This window comes from Panulirus ornatus, chromosome 20, assembly GCF_036320965.1.
Source record: "Panulirus ornatus isolate Po-2019 chromosome 20, ASM3632096v1, whole genome shotgun sequence".
Classification (NCBI taxonomy): domain Eukaryota; kingdom Metazoa; phylum Arthropoda; class Malacostraca; order Decapoda; family Palinuridae; genus Panulirus; species Panulirus ornatus.
The window spans coordinates 40,860,585-40,880,079 of NC_092243.1; the positions used below are offsets into that span (position 1 = coordinate 40,860,585).

At 41.3% G+C, this 19,495-nt stretch overlaps 1 protein-coding gene across 2 annotated transcripts in view; it reads left to right on the top strand.

Annotated features, from left to right (window-relative positions):
• The window catches only part of LOC139755960 (tyrosine-protein phosphatase 10D-like), a 657,464-nt gene that overhangs the window by 366,023 nt on the left and 271,946 nt on the right, over positions 1 to 19,495 (top strand). For both annotated transcript variants that reach the window (XM_071674794.1, XM_071674795.1), the window contains exon 13: positions 16,859 to 17,022. In XM_071674794.1, coding sequence (XP_071530895.1) covers positions 16,859 to 17,022 — 164 coding nt within the window. The remainder of the gene's footprint in view (positions 1 to 16,858; positions 17,023 to 19,495) is intronic.

The following is a 19,495-nucleotide window of genomic DNA, read 5'->3' on the forward strand; positions in this document are numbered from 1 at the left end:
TTCCCCTTTTCCTTCATGTACACATGCCTTACATTCTCAATAAAAACTTTTCACTGCTTCTAACAACTTGCCTCCCTCACCATATATTTTTGATACCTTCCACAGAGCATCTCTATCAACTCTATCATATGTCTTCTCCAGATCCATAAATGCTACATACAAATCCATTTGCTTTTCTAAGTATTTTTCACATTCTTCAAAGAAAACTCCTGATCCACACATCTTCTACCACTTCTGAAACCATACTGCTCTTCCTAAATCTGATGCTCGGTAAATGCCTTCACCCTCTCAATCAATACCCTCCCATATAATTTCTTCGGGATAATCAATAAACGTATACCACTGTAATTTGAGCACTCACTCTTATCCCCTTTGCCTTTGTTCAGTGGCACTATGCAAGCATTCCGCCGATTCTCAGGCACCTCACCATGAGACATACATACATACATTTAATATCCTTACCAACCAGTCAACAATACAGTCACCCCCTTTTTTGATAAATTCCATTGCTATACCATCCAAACCTGCTGCCTTGCTGGCTTTCATCATCCGCAAAGCTTTTACTACCTCTTCTCTGTTTACCAAACATTCTCTCTTCTTTTCTGAAAACCTCTACAAATCTTCACCTTTGCCTCCACAAGATAATGATCAGACATTCCTCCAGTTGCACCTCTCAGCACTTTAACTTCCAAAAGTCTCTCTTTCATGTGCCTATCGCTTAACATGTAATCCAATAATGCTCTCTGGCCATCTCTCCTACTTACGTACATATACTTATGTATATCTCTTTTTAAACCAGGTATTCCCAATGACCAGTCCTTTTTCAGCACATAAATCTACAAGCTCTTCACCATTTCCATTTACAACACTGAACACCCCATGTACACCAATTGTTCCCTCCACTGCCACATTACTCACCTTTGCATTCAAATCACCCATCGCTATAACCCAGTCTCATGCATCAAAACTACTAACACATATGTGTATATATATTATTATATATATATATATATACACACACAGACATATATATATATATTATATATATATATATACACACACAGACATATATATATATATATTATATATATATATATACACACGTACATAATTCACACTGTCTGCCCTTATTCATTCCCGTCGCCACCCCGCCACACATGAAATGACAACCCCCTCCCCATTCTCCCTCCCCCACATGTGCAAGAGTAGCGCTAGGAAAAGACACAAAGGACACATTTGTTCACGCTCAGTCTCTAGCTGTCATGTATAATGCACCGAAACCACACCTCCCTTTCCACATCCAGGCCCCACAAAACTTTCCATGGTTTACCCCAGACGCTTCACATGCCCTGGTTCAATCCATGAGCAGCACGTCAACCCCAGTATAACACATCGTTCCAATTCACTCTATGCCTTGCACTCCTTTCACCCTCCTGCATGTTCAGGCCCCGATCACTCAATATCTTTTTCACTCCATCTTTCCACCTCCAATTTGGTCTCCCATTCTCTTCGTTCCCTCCACCTCTGACACATACATCCTCTTTGTCAATCTTTCCTCACTCATTCTCTCCATGTGACCAAAACCATTTCAAAACACCCTCTTCTGCTCTCTCAATCACACTCTTTTTACCACCACACATCTCTCTTACCCTTTCATTACTTATTCGATCAAACCACCTCACACCACATATTGTCCTCAAACATCTCATTTCCAGCACATCCCCCCTCCTCTGCACAACTCTATCTATAGCCCACACCTCACAATCATATAACATTGTTGGAACCACTATTCCTTCAAACATACCCATTTTTGCTTTCCAAGATAATGTTCTCAACTTCCACACATTTTTCAACGCTCCCAGAACTTTCACCCCCTCCCCCACCCTATGATTCACTTCCGCTTCCATGGTTCCATCCGATGCCAAATCCACTCCCAGATATCTAAAAGACTTCACTTCCTCCAGTTTTTCTCCATACCTCCCAATTCACTTGTCCCTCAACCCTACTGTACCTGATATCCTTGCTCATATTCACATTTACTCTCAGCTCTCTTCTTTCACAAACTTTATCAAACTCAGTCACCAGCTTCTGCAGTTTCTCACCAAATCAGCCACCCACCCTGTATCATCAGCGAACAACAATTGACTCACTTCCCAAGCCCTCTCATCCACAACAGACTGCATATGTGCCCCTCTCTCCAAAACTCTTGCTTTCTCCTTCCTAACAACACTATCCATAAACAAATTTAACAACCATGGAGACATCATGCACCCCTGCCATAAACCAACTGGGAACCAATCACTTTCCCCTTTTCCTTCATGTACACATGCCTTACATCCTGATTAAAACTTTTCACTGCTTCTAACAACTTGCCTTCCACACCATATATTGTTAATACTTTCCATAGACCATCTCTATCAACTCTATCATATGTCTTCTCCAGATCCATAAATGCTACATACAAATCCATTTGCTTTTCTAAGTATTTTTCACATTCTTCAAAGAAAACTCCTGATCCACACATCTTCTACCACTTCTGAAACCATACTGCTCTTCCTAAATCTGATGCTCGGTAAATGCCTTCACCCTCTCAATCAATACCCTCCCATATAATTTCTTCGGGATAATCAATAAACGTATACCACTGTAATTTGAGCACTCACTTTTATCACCTTTGCCTTTGTACAATGGCACTATGCAAGCATTCTGCCAATTCTCAGGCACCTCACCATGAGACATACATACATACATTTAATATCCTTACCAACCAGTCAACAATACAGTCACCCCCTTTTTTGATAAATTCCATTGCTATACCATCCAAACCTGCTGCCTTGCTGGCTTTCATCATCCGCAAAGCTTTTACTACCTCTTCTCTGTTTATCAAATCATTTTCCCTAACCCTCTCACTTTGCACCCCACCTTCACCAAACACATTCAACAAACCTTCAAAATACTCACTACATCTCCTTCTCACTTTACCACTACTTCCCCATTTCCCTCCTGCACTGATGTTCCCATTTGTTCTCTTGTCTTATGCACTTTATTTACCTCTTTCCAAAACTCTTGCTTTCTCCTTCCTAACAACACTATCCATAAACAAATTAAATAACCATGGAGACATCATGCACCCCTTCCGCAAACCAACATTCACTGAGAACCAATCACTTTCCCCTTTTCCTTCATGTACACATGCCTTACATTCTCAATAAAAACTTTTCACTGCTTCTAACAACTTGCCTCCCTCACCATATATTTTTGATACCTTCCACAGACCATCTCTATCAACTCTATCATATGTCTTCTCCAGATCCATAAATGCTACATACAAATCCATTTGCTTTTCTAAGTATTTTTCACATTCTTCAAAGAAAACTCCTGATCCACACATCTTCTACCACTTCTGAAACCATACTGCTCTTGCCTTGCCGGCTTTCATCTTCCACAAAGCTTTCACTACCTCTTCTCTGTTTACCAAACCATTCTCTCTGACCCCTCTCACTTTGCACCCCACCTTCACCAAACACATTCAACAGACCTTCAAAATACTCACTACATCTCCTTCTCACTTTACCACTACTTCCCCATTTCCCTCCTGCACTGATGTTCCCATTTGTTCTCTTGTCTTATGCACTTTATTTACCTCTTTCCAAAACATCTTTTTATTCTCCTTAAAATTTAATGATACTCTCTCACCCCAATTCTCATTTGCCCTCTTTTTCACCTCTTGCACCTTTCTCTTGACCTCCTGCCTCTTTCTTTTACATATCTCATAGTTATTCATACTACTTCCCTCCAAAAATCATCCAAACACCTCTCTCTTCTGTTTCACTAAGTCTTACTTCATCCCACCACTCACTACCCTTTCTAATCTGTCCACCTCCCACTTTTCTCATGCCACAAGCATCTTTTGCCCCTCTTTCCAAAACTCTTGCATTCACCTCACTTTTAACCCCATCCATAAACAAATTAAATAACCATGGAGACATCACGCACCCGTGCCGCAAACCAACATTCACTGAGAACCAATCACTTTCCCCTCTTCCTTCATGTGCACATGCCTTACATCCTCGATAAAACCTTTTCACTGCTTCTAACAACTTGCCTTCCACACCATATATTGTTAATACTTTCCACAGACCATCTCTATCAACTCTATCATATGTCTTCTCCAGATCCATAAATGCTACATACAAATCCATTTGCTTTTCTAAGTATTTCTCACATTCTTCAAAGAAAACACCTGAACCACACAATCTCTACCACCTATGAAACCACACTGCTCTTCCTCAATCTGATGCTCTGTAAATGCCTTCACCCTCTCAATCAATACCCTCCCATATGATTTCCGAGGAATACTCAACAAACTTATACCTCTGTAATTTGAGCACTCACTTTTATCACCTTTGCCTTTGTACAATGGCACTATGCAAGCATTCTGCCAATTCTCAGGCACCTCACTGTGAGTCATACATACATTAAATAACCTTACCAGCCAGTCAACAATACAGTCACCCCCTTTTTTGATAAATTCCACTGCACTGCCATCCAAACCTGCTGCCTTGCTGGCTTTCATCATCCGCAAAGCTTTTACTACCTCTTCTCTGTTTATCAAATCATTTTCCCTAACCCTCTCACTTTGCACACCACCTTGACCAAAACACCCTATATCTGCCACTCTATTATCAAACACATTCAACAAACCTTCAAAATACTCACTCCATCTCCTTCTCACATCACCACTACTTGTTATCACCTTCCCATTAAACCCCTTCACTGATGTTCCCATTTGTTCCTTTGTGTTACGCACTTTACTTACCTCCTTCCAAAACATCTTTTTATTCTCCCTAAAATTTGATGATACTCTCTCACCCCAACTCTCATTTGACCTCTTTTTACCTCTTGCATCTTTCTCTTGACCTCCTGGCTCTTTTTTTTATACATCTCCCAGTCATTTCCATTATTTCCCTGCAAAAATCACCCAAATGCCTCTCTCTTCCCTTTCACTAATAATCTTACTTCTTCATCCCACCACTCATTACCCTTTCTAATCTGCCCACCTCCCATGCTTCTCATGCCACAAGCATCTTTTGCGCAAGCCGTCACTACTTCCCTAAATACATCCCATTCCCCCTCACTCCCCTTACGTCCTTTGTTCTCACCTTTTTCCATTCTGTACTGTCTCTCCTGGTACTCCCTCACACAAGTGTGCTTCCCAAGCTCACTTGCTCTCACCACTCTCCTCACCCCAACATTCTCTCTTCTTTTCTGAAAACCTCTACAAATCTTCACCTTCGCCTCCACAAGATACTGATCAGACATCCCTCCAGTTGCACCTTTCAGCACTTTAACATCCAAAAGTCTCTCTTTCGTGTGCCTATCAATTAACATGTAATCCAATAACGCTCTCTGGCCATCTCTCCTACTTACATACATATACTTATGTATATCTCTTTTTAAACCAGGTATTCCCAATGACCAGTCCTTTTTCAGCACATAAATCTACAAGCTCTTCACTATTTCTATTTACAACACTGAACACCACATGTACACCAATCATTCCCTCAACTGCCACATTACTCACCTTTGCATTCAAATCACTCATCGCTATAACCCGGTCTCATGCATCAAAACTACTAACGCATATGTGTATATATATTATCATTATTTTTTTATTATACATAATTGCTGTTTCCTGTATCAGTCAGGTAGTACCGGGTAACAGAGGAAGAATGGTTCCAACAATATTATATGGTTGCGAGGCGTGGGCTATAGATAGGGTTGTGTTCAGGAGGGTGGATGTGCTGGAAATGAGATGTTTGAGGACAGTATGTGGTGTGAGGTGGTTTAATCGAGTAAGTAATGAAAGGGTAAGAGAGATGTGTGGTGATAAAAAAAGTGTGGCCGAGAGAGCAGAAGAGGGTATATTGAAATGGTTAGATCACATGGAGAGAATGAGTGAGGAAAGATTGACAAAGAGAATATATGTGTCAGAAGTGGAGGGAATGAGAAGTGGGAGGCCAAATTGGAGGTGGAAGGATGGAGTGAAAAAGATTTTGGGCGATTGGGGCCTGAACATGCAGGAGGGTGAAAGGCGTGCAAGGAATAGAGGGAATTGGAATGATGTGGTATACCAGGGTTGACATGCTGTCAATGGATTGAATCAGGCATGTGAAGCATCTGGACTAAACCATGGAAAGTTTTGTGGGGCCTGGATGTGGAAAGGGAGGTGTGGTTTTGGTGCATTACGTTTGACAACTAGAAACTGAGTGTGAACGAATGTGGCCTTTTTTGACTTTTCCTAGCGCTACCTTGCACGCATTTGGGGGGAGGGGGTTGTTATTTCATGTGTGGCGGGGTGGCGATGGGAATGAATAAAGGCAGCAAGCCTGAATTATGTACATGTGTATATATGTATATGTCTTTGTATGGATATATATGTAAATGTTGAAATGTATAGGTATGTATATGTGCGTTTGTGGATTTGTATGTATTTACATGTGTATGTAGGTGGGTTGGGCCATTCTTTCATCTGTTTCCTTGCACTACCTCACTAATGCAGGAGACAGCAACAAAGTATAATAGATATATAAATAAATATTCCTTCAGACATACCCATTTTTACTCTAACATAATGTTCTTGCCTTCCACACATTCTTCAACACTCCCAGAACCTCTGCTCCCTCTCCCACACTGTGACTCCCTTCCGCTTCCAGGGTTCCATCCGGTACTAAATCCATTCCCAGATATCTAAAACACTTCACTTCCTCCAGTTTTTGTCCATTCAAACTTACCTCCCAGTTCACTTGTCCCTCAACCCTACTGAACCTAATAACCTTGCTCTTATTCACATTTACTCTCAGCTTTCTTCTTTCACACACTTTACCAAACTCAGTCACCAGCTTCTGCAGTTTCTCACCCGAAACAGCCACCAGCACTGTATCATCAGCGAACAACAACTGACTTGCTTCCTAAGCCCTCTCATCCACAACAGACTGCATACTTGCCCCTCTCTCCAAAACTCTTGCTTTCACCTTCCCTAACAACACTATCCATAAACAAATTTAACAACCATGGAGACATCGCACAGCCCTGCCATAAACCAACAGGGAACCAATCTATTTTCCCCTCTTCCTGCTCACACACATGCCTTACATCCTTGATTAAAACTTTTCACTGATTCTAGGCTTGCTGGCTCTCATCTTCCACAAAGCTTTCACTACTTCTTCTCTGTTTACCAAAGCATTCTCTCTGACCCCTCTCACTTTGCACCCCACCTTCACCAAACACATTCAACAGACCCCTCAAAATACTCACTACATCTCCTTCTCACTTAACCACCACCTCCCCATTCCCCCCCCTTCACTGATGTTCCCATTTATTCTCTCCTTTTATTCACTTTATTTACCTCTTTCCAAAGCATCTTTTTATTCTCCTTAAAATTTAATGATACTCTCTCACCCCCAACTCTCATTTGCCCTCTTTTTCACCTCTTGCACCTTTCTCTTGACCTCCTGCCTCTTTCTTTGATACATCTCCCAGTCATTTGCATTATTTCCCTGCAAAAATCGTCCAATTGCCTCTCTCTTCTCTTTCACTAATAATCTTACTTCTTCATCCCACCACTCACTACCCTTTCTAATCTGCTCACCTCCCATGCTTCTCATGCCACAAGCATCTTTTGCACAAGCCATCACTGCTTCCCTAAATACATCCCATTCCTCCCCCACTCCCCTTATGTCCTTTGTTCTCACCTTTCTCCATTCTGTACACCTGTGACCTCCTGCCTCTTTCTTTTACATATCTTATAGTTATTCACACTACTTCCCTGCAAAAATCGTCTAAATGCCTCTCTCTTCTGTTTCACTGACAATCTACTTCTTCATCCCACCACTCACTACCCTTTCTAATCTGTCCACCTCCCACTTTTCTCATGCCACAAGCATCTTTTGCGCAAACCATCACTGCTTCCCTAAATACATCCCATTCCTCCCTCACTCCCCTTTCGTCATTTGCTCTCACCTTTTTCTATTCTGCCCTCAATCTTGCCTGGTGCTTCCTCACACAAGTCTCCTTTCCAAACTCACTTACTCTCCACTTAGTGTCACCACTCTCTTCACCCCAACATTCTCTCTTTTTTCTTAAAACCTCTACAAATCTCTCTCTCTCTCTCTCTCTCTCTCTCTCTCTCTCTCTCTCTCTCTCTCTCTCTCTCTATATATATATATATATTTTTTTTTTGCTTTGTCGCTGTCTCCCGCATTTGCGAGGTAGCGCAAGGAAACAGACGAAAGAAATGGCCCCAACCCACCCCCATACACATGTATATACATACATCCACACACGCAAATATACATACCTACACAGCTTTCCATGGTTTACCCCAGACGCTTCACATGCCCTGATTCAATCCACTGACAGCACGTCAACCCCGGTATACCACATCGATCCAATTCACTCTATTCCTTGCCCTCCTTTCACCCTCCTGCATGTTCAGGCCCCAATCACACAAAATCTTTTTCAATCCATCTTTCCACCTCCAATTTGGTCTCCCACTTCTCCTCGTTCCCTCCACCTCCGACACATATATCCTCTTGGTCAATCTTTCCTCACTCATTCTCTCCATGTGCCCAAACCATTTCAAAACACCCTCTTCTGCTCTCTCAACCACGCTCTTTTTATTTCCACACATCTCTCTTACCCTTACGTTACTTACTCGATCAAACCGCCTCACACCACACATTGTCCTCAAACATCTCATTTCCAGCACATCCACCCTCCTGCGCACAACTCTATCCATAGCCCACGCCTCGCAACCATACAACATTTTTAGAACCACTATTCCTTCAAACATGCCCATTTTTGCTTTCCGAGATAATGTTCTCGACTTCCACACATTCTTCAAGGCTCCCAGGATTTTTGCCCCCCTCCCCCACCCTATGATCCACTTCTGCTTCCATGGTTCCATCCGCTGCCAGATCCACTCCCAGATATCTAAAACGCTTTACTTCCTCCAGTTTTTCTCCATTCAAACTTACCTCACAATTGACTTGACCCTCAACCCTATTGTTCCTAATAACCTTGCTCTTATTCACATTTACTCTTAACTTTCTTCTTTCACACACTTTACCAAACTCAGTCACCAGCTTCTGCAGTTTCTCACATGAATCAGCCACCAGCGCTGTATCATCAGCGAAAAACAACTGACTCACTTCCCAAGCTCTCTCATCCCCAACAGATCTCATACTTGCCCCTATTTCCAAAACTCTTGCATTCACCTTCCTAACAACCGCATCCATAAACAAATTAAACAACCAAGGAAACATCACACACCCCTGCCGCAAACCTACATTCACTGACAACCAATCACTTTCCTCTCTTCCTACCCTATATATATATATATATATATATATATATATATATATATATATATATATATATATATATAGATATATATATATTTATTTGGGAAGAGCAGTGTGGTTTCAGAAGTGGTAGAGGATATGCGGATCAGGTGTTTGCTTTGAAGAATGTATGTGAGAAATACTTAGAAAAGCAAATGGATTTATATGCAGCATTTATGGATCTGGAAAAGGCATATGATAGAGTTGATAGAGATGCTTTGTGGAAGGTATTAAGAATATATGGTGTGGGAGGCAAGTTGTTAGAAGCAGTGAAAAGTTTTTATCGAGGATGTAAGGCATGTGTACGTGTAGGAAGAGAGGAAAGTGATTGGTTCTCAGTGAATGTAGGTTTGCGGCAGGGGTGTGTGATGTCTCCATGGTTGTTTAATTTGTTTATGGATGGGGTTGTTAGGGAGGTAAATGCAAGAGTTTTGGAAAGAGGGGCAAGTATGAAGTCTGTTGTAGATGAGAGAGCTTGGGAAGTGAGTCAGTTGTTGTTCGCTGATGATACAGCGCTGGTGGCTGATTCATGTGAGAAACTGGAGAAGCTGGTGACTGAGTTTGGTAAAGTGTGTGAAAGAAGAAAGTTAAGAGTAAATGTGAATAAGAGCAAGGTTATTAGGAACAGTAGGGTTGAGGGTCAAGTCAATTGGGAGGTAAGTTTGAATGGAGAAAAACTGGAGGAAGTAAAGTGTTTTAGATATCTGGGAGTGGATCTGGCAGCGGATGGAACCATGGAAGCGGAAGTAGATCATAGGGTGGGGGAGGGGGCGAAAATCCTGGGAGCCTTGAAGAATGTGTGGAAGTCGAGAACATTATCTCGGAAAGCAAAAATGGGTATGTTTGAAGGAATAGTGGTTCCAACAATGTTGTATGGTTGCGAGGCGTGGGCTATGGATAGAGTTGTGCGCAGGAGGATGGATGTGCTGGAAATGAGATGTTTGAGGACAATGTGTGGTGTGAGGCGGTTTGATCGAGTAAGTAACGTAAGGGTAAGAGAGATGTGTGGAAAGAGAAAGAGCGTGGTTGAGAGAGCAGAAGAGGGTGTTTTGAAATGGTTTGGGCACATGGAGAGAATGAGTGAAGAAAGATTGACCAAGAGGATATATGTGTCAGAGGTGGAGGGAACGAGGAGAAGTGGGAGACCAAATTGGAGGTGGAAAGATGGAGTGAAAAAAATTTTGTGTGATCGGGGCCTGAACATGCAGGAGGGTGAAAGGAGGGCAAGGAATAGAGTGAATTGGATCGATGTGGTATACCGGGGTTGACGTGCTGTCAGTGGATTGAATCAGGGCATGTGAAGCGTCTGGGGTAAACCATGGAAAGCTGTGTAGGTATGTATATTTGTGTGTGTGGAGGTATGTATATACATGTGTATGGGGGTGGGTTGGGCCATTTCTTTCGTCTGTTTCCTTGCGATACCTCGCAAACGCGGGAGACAGCGGCAAAAAAAATATATATATATATATATATATATATATATATATATATATATATATATATATATATATATATATGTATATATATATATATATATATATATATATATTTTTTTTTTCATACTATTTGACATTTCCCGTGTTAGCGAGGTAGCGTTAAGAACAGAGGACTGGGCCTTAGAGGGAATATCCTTACCTGGCCCCCTTCTCTGTTCCCTCTTTTGGAAAATTAAAAAAAAAAATGAGAGGGGAGGATTTCCAGCCATCCGCTCCCTCCCCTTTTAGTCGCCTTCTACGACACATAGTGCATCTGGCAATGGATGGAACCATGGAAGCGGAAGTGAGTCATAGGGTGGGGGAAGCGGCGAAAATTCTGTGAGCCTTGAAGAATGTTTGGAAGTAGAGAACATTATCTCGGAAAGCAAAAATGGGTAAGTTTGAAGGAATAGTGGTTCCAACAATGTTGTATGGTTGCGAGGCGTGGGCTATGGATAGAGTTGTGCGCAGGAGGGTGGATGTGCTGGAAATGAGATGTTTGAGGACAATATGTGGTGTGAGGTGGTTTGATCGAGTAAGTAATGTAAGGGTAAGAGAGATGTGTGGTAATAAAAAGAGCGTGGTTGAGAGAGCAGAAGAGGGTGTTTTGAAATATTTTGGTCACATGGAGAGAATTAGTGAGGAGAGATTGACCAAGAGGATATATGTGTCAGAGGTGGAGTGAACGAGGAGAAGTGGGAGACTAAATTGGAGGTGGAAAGATGGAGTGAAAAAGATTTTGAGTGATCGGGGCCTGAACATGCAGGAGGGTGAAAGGCGTGCAAGGAATAGAGTGAATTGGAACGATGTGGTATACCAGGGTTGACGTGCTGTCAATGGATTGAACCAGGGCATGTGAAGCGTGTGGGGTAAACCATGGAAAGTTCTCTGGGGCCTGGATGTGGAAAGGGAGCTGTGGTTTCGGTGCATTATTACATGACAGCTAGAGACTGTGAACAAATGGGGCCTTTGTTTTCTTTTCCTAGCGCTACCTCGCACACATGAGGGGGGAGGGCTTTGTTATTCCATGTGTGGCGACGTGGCGATGGGAATAAATAAAGGCAGACAGTATGAAGTATGTACATGTGTATATATGTATATGTCTGTGTGTGTGTATATATATGTATACATTGAGATGTATAGGTATGTATATTTGCGTGTGTGGACGTGTGTGTATGTACATGTGTATGTGGGTGGGTTGGGCCATTCTTTCGTCTGTTTCCTTGTGCTCCCTCGCTAACACGGGAGACAGCGACAAAGTAAAATAAAATAAATATGAAACATACATTATATATTTATTTATTTTACTTAGTCGCTGTTACCTGTGTCAGTGAGGTAGCGCCAGGAAATAGATTAAGAAAGAATGGCCCATCCAGTCACATCCACATATATATATATATATATATATTTTTCTTTCTTTCAAACTATTCGCCATTTCCCGCGTTAGCAAGGTAGCGTTAAGAACAGAGAACTGGGCCTTTAAGGGAACATCCTCACCTGGCCCCCTTCTCTATTCCTTCTTTTGGAAAATTAAAAAAAAATAATGAGAGGGGAGGTTTCCAGCCCCCCGCTCCCTCCCCTTTTAGTCTCCTTCTACGACACGCAGGGAATACGTGGGAAGTATTCTTTCTCCCCTATCCCCAGGGATAATATATATATATATATATTTTCTTTCTTTCAAACTATTCGCCATTTCCCGCATTAGCGAGGTAGCGTTAAGAACAGAGGACTGGGCCTCTGAGGGAATACCCTCACCTGGCCCAATTCTCTGTTCCCTCTTTTGGAAAATTAAAAAAAGACGAGAGGGGAGGATTTCCAGCCCCCCGCTCCCTCCCCTTTTAGTCGCCTTCTACGACACGCAGGGAATACGTGGGAAGTATTCTTTCTCCCCTATCCCCAGGGATAATATATATATATATTTTCTTTCTTCTTTCAAACTATTCGCCATTTCCCGCATTAGCGAGGTAGCGTTAAGAACAGAGGACTGGGCCTTTGAGGGAATACCCTCACCTGGCCCAATTCTCTGTTCCTTCTTTTGGAAAATTAAAAAAAAACGAGAGGGGAGGATTTCCAGTCCCCTGCTCCCTCCCCTTTTAGTCGCCTTCTACGACACGCAGGGAATACGTGGGAAGTATTCTTTCTCCCCTATCCCCAGGGAATATATATATATATATATATATATATATATATATATATATATATATATATATATATATATATATATATATATATCTTTCTTTCTTTCAAACTATTCGCCATTTCCCGCATTAGCGAGGTAGCGTTAAGAACAGAGGACTGAGCCTTTGAGGGACTACCCTCACCTGGCCCAATTCTCTGTTCCTTCTTTTGGAAAATTAAAAAAAAAACAAGAGGGGAGGATTTCCAGCCCCCCGCTCCCTCCCCTTTTAGTCGCCTTCTACGACACGCAGGGAATACGTGGGAAGTATTCTAGCTCCCCTATCCCCAGGGATAATATATATATATATATATATATATATATATATATATATATATATATATATATATATATATATATATACATAAATGTCCATACCTGCACATATACATATTTATACATATCACCATATACATACATACACATTGCGGACATTACATACATACACATGTACATATTCATATTTGCTTGTCTTCATCCATTCCTATTACTACCCCACCACACAGGAAATAGCATCCCCCCCTCCCCTCAGCGAGATAGCACCAGGAAGAGACAAAAAGGTCCCTATTCGTTCACACTCAGTCTCTAGCAGTCCTGTGCAATGCACCGAAACCACAGCTCCTCATCCACATCCAGGTCTCACAGACTTTTCCATGATTTACCCCAGACGTTTCACATGCCTTGGTTCAGTTCATTGATCACACATTATTCCAAGTCACTCTATTCCTTGCACACCTTTCACCCTCGTGTATGTTCAGGCCCCGATTGCTCAAAATCTTTTCCACTCCATCCTTCCACCTCCAATTTTGTCTACTGCCTCTCCTTGCTTCCTCCATCTCTGACACATATATCCTCTTTGTTAATCTTTCTTCATGCATCCTCTCCATATGTCCAAACAGTTTCAACTCACCCTCTTTTGCTCTCTCAACCACATTCTTTTTATTACCAATTATCTCTCTTAGCCTTTCATTACTTTCTCGAACAAACAACCTCCCACCACATATTGTCCTCAAACATTTCATTTCTAACACATCCACCCTCCTCCATACAACCCTATCTATAACCCATGCCTTGCAACCATATAACATTGTTGGACTACTATTCCTTCAAACATACTCATTTTGCTCTCTGAGATAATATTCTCTCCTTTCACACATTCTTCATCACTCCTAGAACCTTTGCCCCCTCCCCCACCCTGTGACTATTTTCCACTTCCATGGTTCCATCTGCTGCTAAGTCCACTCCCAGATATCTAAAACACTTCACTTCCTCCAATATTTCTCCATTCCAACTTACATCCCAGTTAACTTGACCTTCAACCCTACTGAACCTCACAACTTTGCTCTTATTCACATTTACTCTCAACTTTCTCCTTCCACAAACTTTTCTGAAATCAGTTAACAACCTCTCCAGTTTCTTCCCTGAATCAGCCACTAGAGCTATATCACTGGCAAACAGCAACTGACCCACTTGCCATGCCCCTGTCATCCACAGCAGACTGCTTACTCACCCCTCTCTCCAAAACTCTTGCATTTACCTCCCTAACCACCCCATCCATAAACAAATTAAACAACTATGGGGACATCACACACCCCTCCTGCAAACTGACATTCACTGGGAACCAATCACTGTCCTCTCTTCCTACTTGTACACATGCCTTACATCCTCGGTAAAAGCTTTTCACTACTTCTAACAACTTACCTCCCACACCATGTACTCTCAAGACCTTCCACAAAGCATCTCTATCAACCCTATCATATGCCTTCTCCAGATCCACAAATGCTACATACAAATCCACATGTTTTTCTAAGTATTTCTCATGTACATTCTTCAAAGCAAACACCTTATCCACACATCCTCTACCACTTCTGAAGCCACACTGCTCTAACCCAATCTAATGCTCTGTACATGCCTTTACTCTCTCAATACCCTCCCGTATAATTTCCCAGGAATATTCAAATTTATGCCTCTGTAATTTGAACACTCACCTTTATCCCCTTTGCCTTTGTACAATGGCACTATGCATGCATTCCACCAATCCTCAGGCACTTCACCATGATCCATACATACATTGAATATCCTTACCAACCAATTAACAACACAGTCTTCCCCCCACCCTTTTTTAATAAATCCTATAGTAATACTATCCAAACTTGCTGCCTTGCCAGATTTCATCTTCTGCAGAGCCTTCACCACCTCATATCTGTTTCACTAAACCATTCTCCCTGGCCCTCTCACTTCGCACACCACCCCAACCAAAACAACCTATATCTGCCACTCAGTCATCAAACACATTCAACACACGTTCAAAAAGCTCACTCCTTCTCCCTCTCACTTCATCACTACTTATTATTACCTCCCCAGTGGCAAGAGACCCTTAGTTATCCTGTTAAAAGGCTAAGAAGCTGCTGGAATAAGGGGGAGAATCCTTTGATGGAAAGATTACCTAAGTGGAAGGAATTGGGTTGAGGTCACCAGCAGAGTGCCACAGGGCTCTGTTTTTGGAACATTACTCTTCATGACCTATGTAAATTACTTACCACAAGGTATGGATTTCTATCTAAATATGTCACTTGGGAAGTGAAAAGCATGGAGTATTACATTAATTTACAAGGGGACCATGGCAGACTCAAAAGTTGGTCTGATTCATGGTTAATGAAGTCAACTTAAATAATGTAAAGTAATGAGGATGGGTCATATCAAAAGAAGGTTTTGATATGATCTATCTTCTAGCAGGAAACAAACTTCAGGAATCTTTGTGTGAGAAATTCTCATCTTGAGAGTTGAGATTGTCTCTAGCCTTACACCAGATTCCCACCTCAGGAAAATGATTGAGAAGACTAACTGTTTGTGAGCAGACATTAGAGTTACATTCAAGTTGATTGATAGGGAAGTATTCAGCATGCTGTTTACATCATACATAAGGCCAGAAGCAGATACACTTCTCAAGTTTGATCTCTGCACTTAGAGAAGCACAAAGAGCTAATAGAGAAGGTTCAGAGGAGAGCAACAAAGATGATACCAGAATTAAGGGAGATGAGTTACAGGGAAAGGCAAGAAGCCTTGAATTTGCCCATTTTGGAAGAGAGAAGAGTGAGAAGTGACCTGTTTTCTGAGAGATGTAGGGATAAATAAAAACAGAAGGCATAACACTAAATTTAGCAAGAAATTTACTAAAACAATATGAGGAAATAGTTTTTAGTATAAGTGGTATATGAATGGAACATGATGACAGCATACAGAAATTTAAGAGGTTTCATGAGGCCTCTTGTGTGTAAAACTCCCTCCCTGTATACTGCTTATAGGTGATTAAGCTCACTTCAAACATCATGGCACTGCATTAGGCCAACGTGTATTGTTGCAAACTCCTGTTTGTAAATGTTGCTGGTTGCTAAGGATAGAGAAATGTATATATATTGAACCACAAGATTTATGATTTGTCAGTATCAGCACTGTGAGTGCAAGTTAGAATTTTGATGTTAAATCAGCAGCGTTAGACACAGAACATCTGACATTGGCATTTGCTTTGTAAGTGTTGACAGGTTACAGTGTGGGAGATTTATGTCCCTTAGCAGAAGATTGAGAGACCTTAGATGATTGCGCTACTTCACATATTTACTTGGATTTTGTGAGAACTATTGAAACTACAGTAGTTTATACAATGACTACAGAGGTCCTTACATGTATGAAAAATCAAGGTGAATTTTTTGTTGATGTTTATCAGTTTTAAAGAAAGTTTAGAATGTAATGCTTTTACATACATTAAATTCATAGTTATTTTCTTACATGATCTCAACCCTCAGGTATCGAACTGTTGAGACAACAGATTGGACTGAGCTGCCAGCTATTAACAAAACCTTAGCCACTGTTGATGACTTGCAACCTGGTGAACGATATGTAATCCAGGTTCGCTCTGTGTCACATCGTGTTGAAAGTTTTACATCCCAAGAAGTGGAACAAACTGTTCGTAAGTATTGGAATACTTTATGTGAATGCTTACCATGAGTAAATACATAAGGGTATATGTGATCAATTAGAGCATTTATATATTAAGGAGAGAGATATGAGACATTGCAATTTTGTCTGAAACCACACTGCTCTTCCCTAATCTGATGCTCTGTATATGCCTTCACCCTCTCAATCAATACCCTCCCATTTAATTTCCTAGGAATACTCAACAAACTTATACCTCTATAATTTGAACACTCACGTTTATTCCCTTTGCCTTTGTACAATGGCACTATACATGCATTCTGCCAATCCCCAGGTACTTCACCATGAGCCATACATACATTGAATATCCTCACCAACCAATCAACAACACAGTCACCCCCTTTTTTAATTAATTCCACAGTAATACCACCCAAACCCACCACTTTGCTGGCTTTCATCATCCACAAAGCTTTCTCTACCTCTTCTCTGTTTACCAAACCATTCTCCCTGACCCTTCCACTTCGCACACCACCTCGACCAAAACACCCTATATCTGCCACTCTATCATCTAACACATTCAACAAACCTTCAAAATACTCACTCCATCTCCTCACATCACCACTGCTTGTTATTACCTCCCCATTATACCCTTCACTGATGTTCCCATTTGTTCGCATCTCTCACGCACTTTATTTACCTCATTCCAAAACATCTTTTTATTCTCCCTAAAATTTGATGATACCCTCATTCCAAAACATCTTTTTATTCTCCCTAGAATTTAATGATACCCTTTCACCCCAACTCTCATTTGCCCTCTTTTTCACCTTGCACCTTTCTCTTGACCTCTTGCCTCTTTCTTTTATACACCTCCCAGTTATTTGCACTATTTTCCTGCAAAAATAGTCCAAATGCCTCTCTCTTCTCTTTCACTAACAATCTAACTTGATCCCTTAACTCACTACCCTTTCTAATCTGCCCACCTCCCACGTTTCTCATGCCACAATCATCTTCTGCGCAGGCCGTCACTGCTTTCCTAAATACGTCCCATTCCTCCCCCACTCCCCTTACATTCTTTGCTCTCACCTTTTTCCATTCTACACTCAGTCTCTCCTAGTACTTCCTCACACAAGTCTCCTTCCCAAGCTCACTTACTCTCACCACTCTCTTCAACCCAACATTCTCTCTTCTTTTCTGAAAACCTCTACGAATCTTCACCTTCACCCCCACAAGATAATGATCAGACATCCCTCCAGTTGCACCTCTCAACACACTAACATCCAAAAGTCTCTCTTTTAATGTGCCTATCAATTAACATGTAATCCAATAATGCTCTCTGGGCATCTCCTCTACTTACATACGTATACTTATGTATATCTCTTTTTAAACCAGGTATTCCCAATCACCAGTCCTTTTTCAGCACACTGATCTACAAGCTCTTTACCATTTCCATTTACAACACTGAACGCCCCATGTACACCAATTATTCCCTCAACTGCCACATTACTCACCTTTGCATTCAAATCACCCACCATCACTGTAACTTGGTCTCGTGCATCAAAACTGCTAACATACTCACTCATCTGCTCCCAAAACACTTGCCTTTCATGATCTTTTTTCTCTTGCCTAAGTGCATAGGCACCAATAATCACCCATCTCTCTCCATCCACTTTCAGTTTTATCCCTATCATTCAAGAGTTTACTTTCTTACACTCTATCACATACTCCCACAACTCGTGTTTCAGGAGTAGTGCTACTCCTTCCATTGCTCTTGTCCTCTCACCAACCCCTGACATTACTTCCAAAACATTCCCAAACCACTCTTCCCCTTTACCCTTGAGCATCGTTTCACTCAGAGCCAAAACATCCAGGTTCCTTTCCTTAAACATACTACCTACCTCTCCTTTTTTCTCATCTTAGTTACACCCACACACATCTGGGCCTTTGAGGAGGATGAGCATTCCCTTCATTACTCCTTCTTCTGTTTCCCCTTTTAGAAAGTTCAAATACAAGGAGGAGGGGGTTTCCAGCCCCCCACTCCTGTCCCCTTTAGTCGCCATCGACACACGGGGAATGCATGCAAAGTATTCTTTCTCCCCATCCCCTATTATTATTATTATTATTATTATTATTATTATTATTATTATTATTATTATTATCATTATTATTATTATTGTTATTCTTATTATTATTATTATTATTATTATTATTATTATTATTATTATTATTATTATTATTATGTGAGTATTTTGAAGGTTTGTTGAATGTGTGTGAAGTGAGAGGGTCAGGGAGAATGATTTTGTAAACAGAGAAGAGGTAGTGAAAGCTTTGCGGAAGATGAAAGCTGGCAAGGCAGCGGGTTTGGATGGTATTGCTGTGGAATTGATTAAAAAAGGGGTGACTGTGTTGTTGACTGGCTGGTGAGGATATTCAGTGTATGTATTGCTCATGGTGAAGTGCCAGAGGATTGGTGGAATGCATGTATAGTGCCATTGTACAAAGGCAAAGGG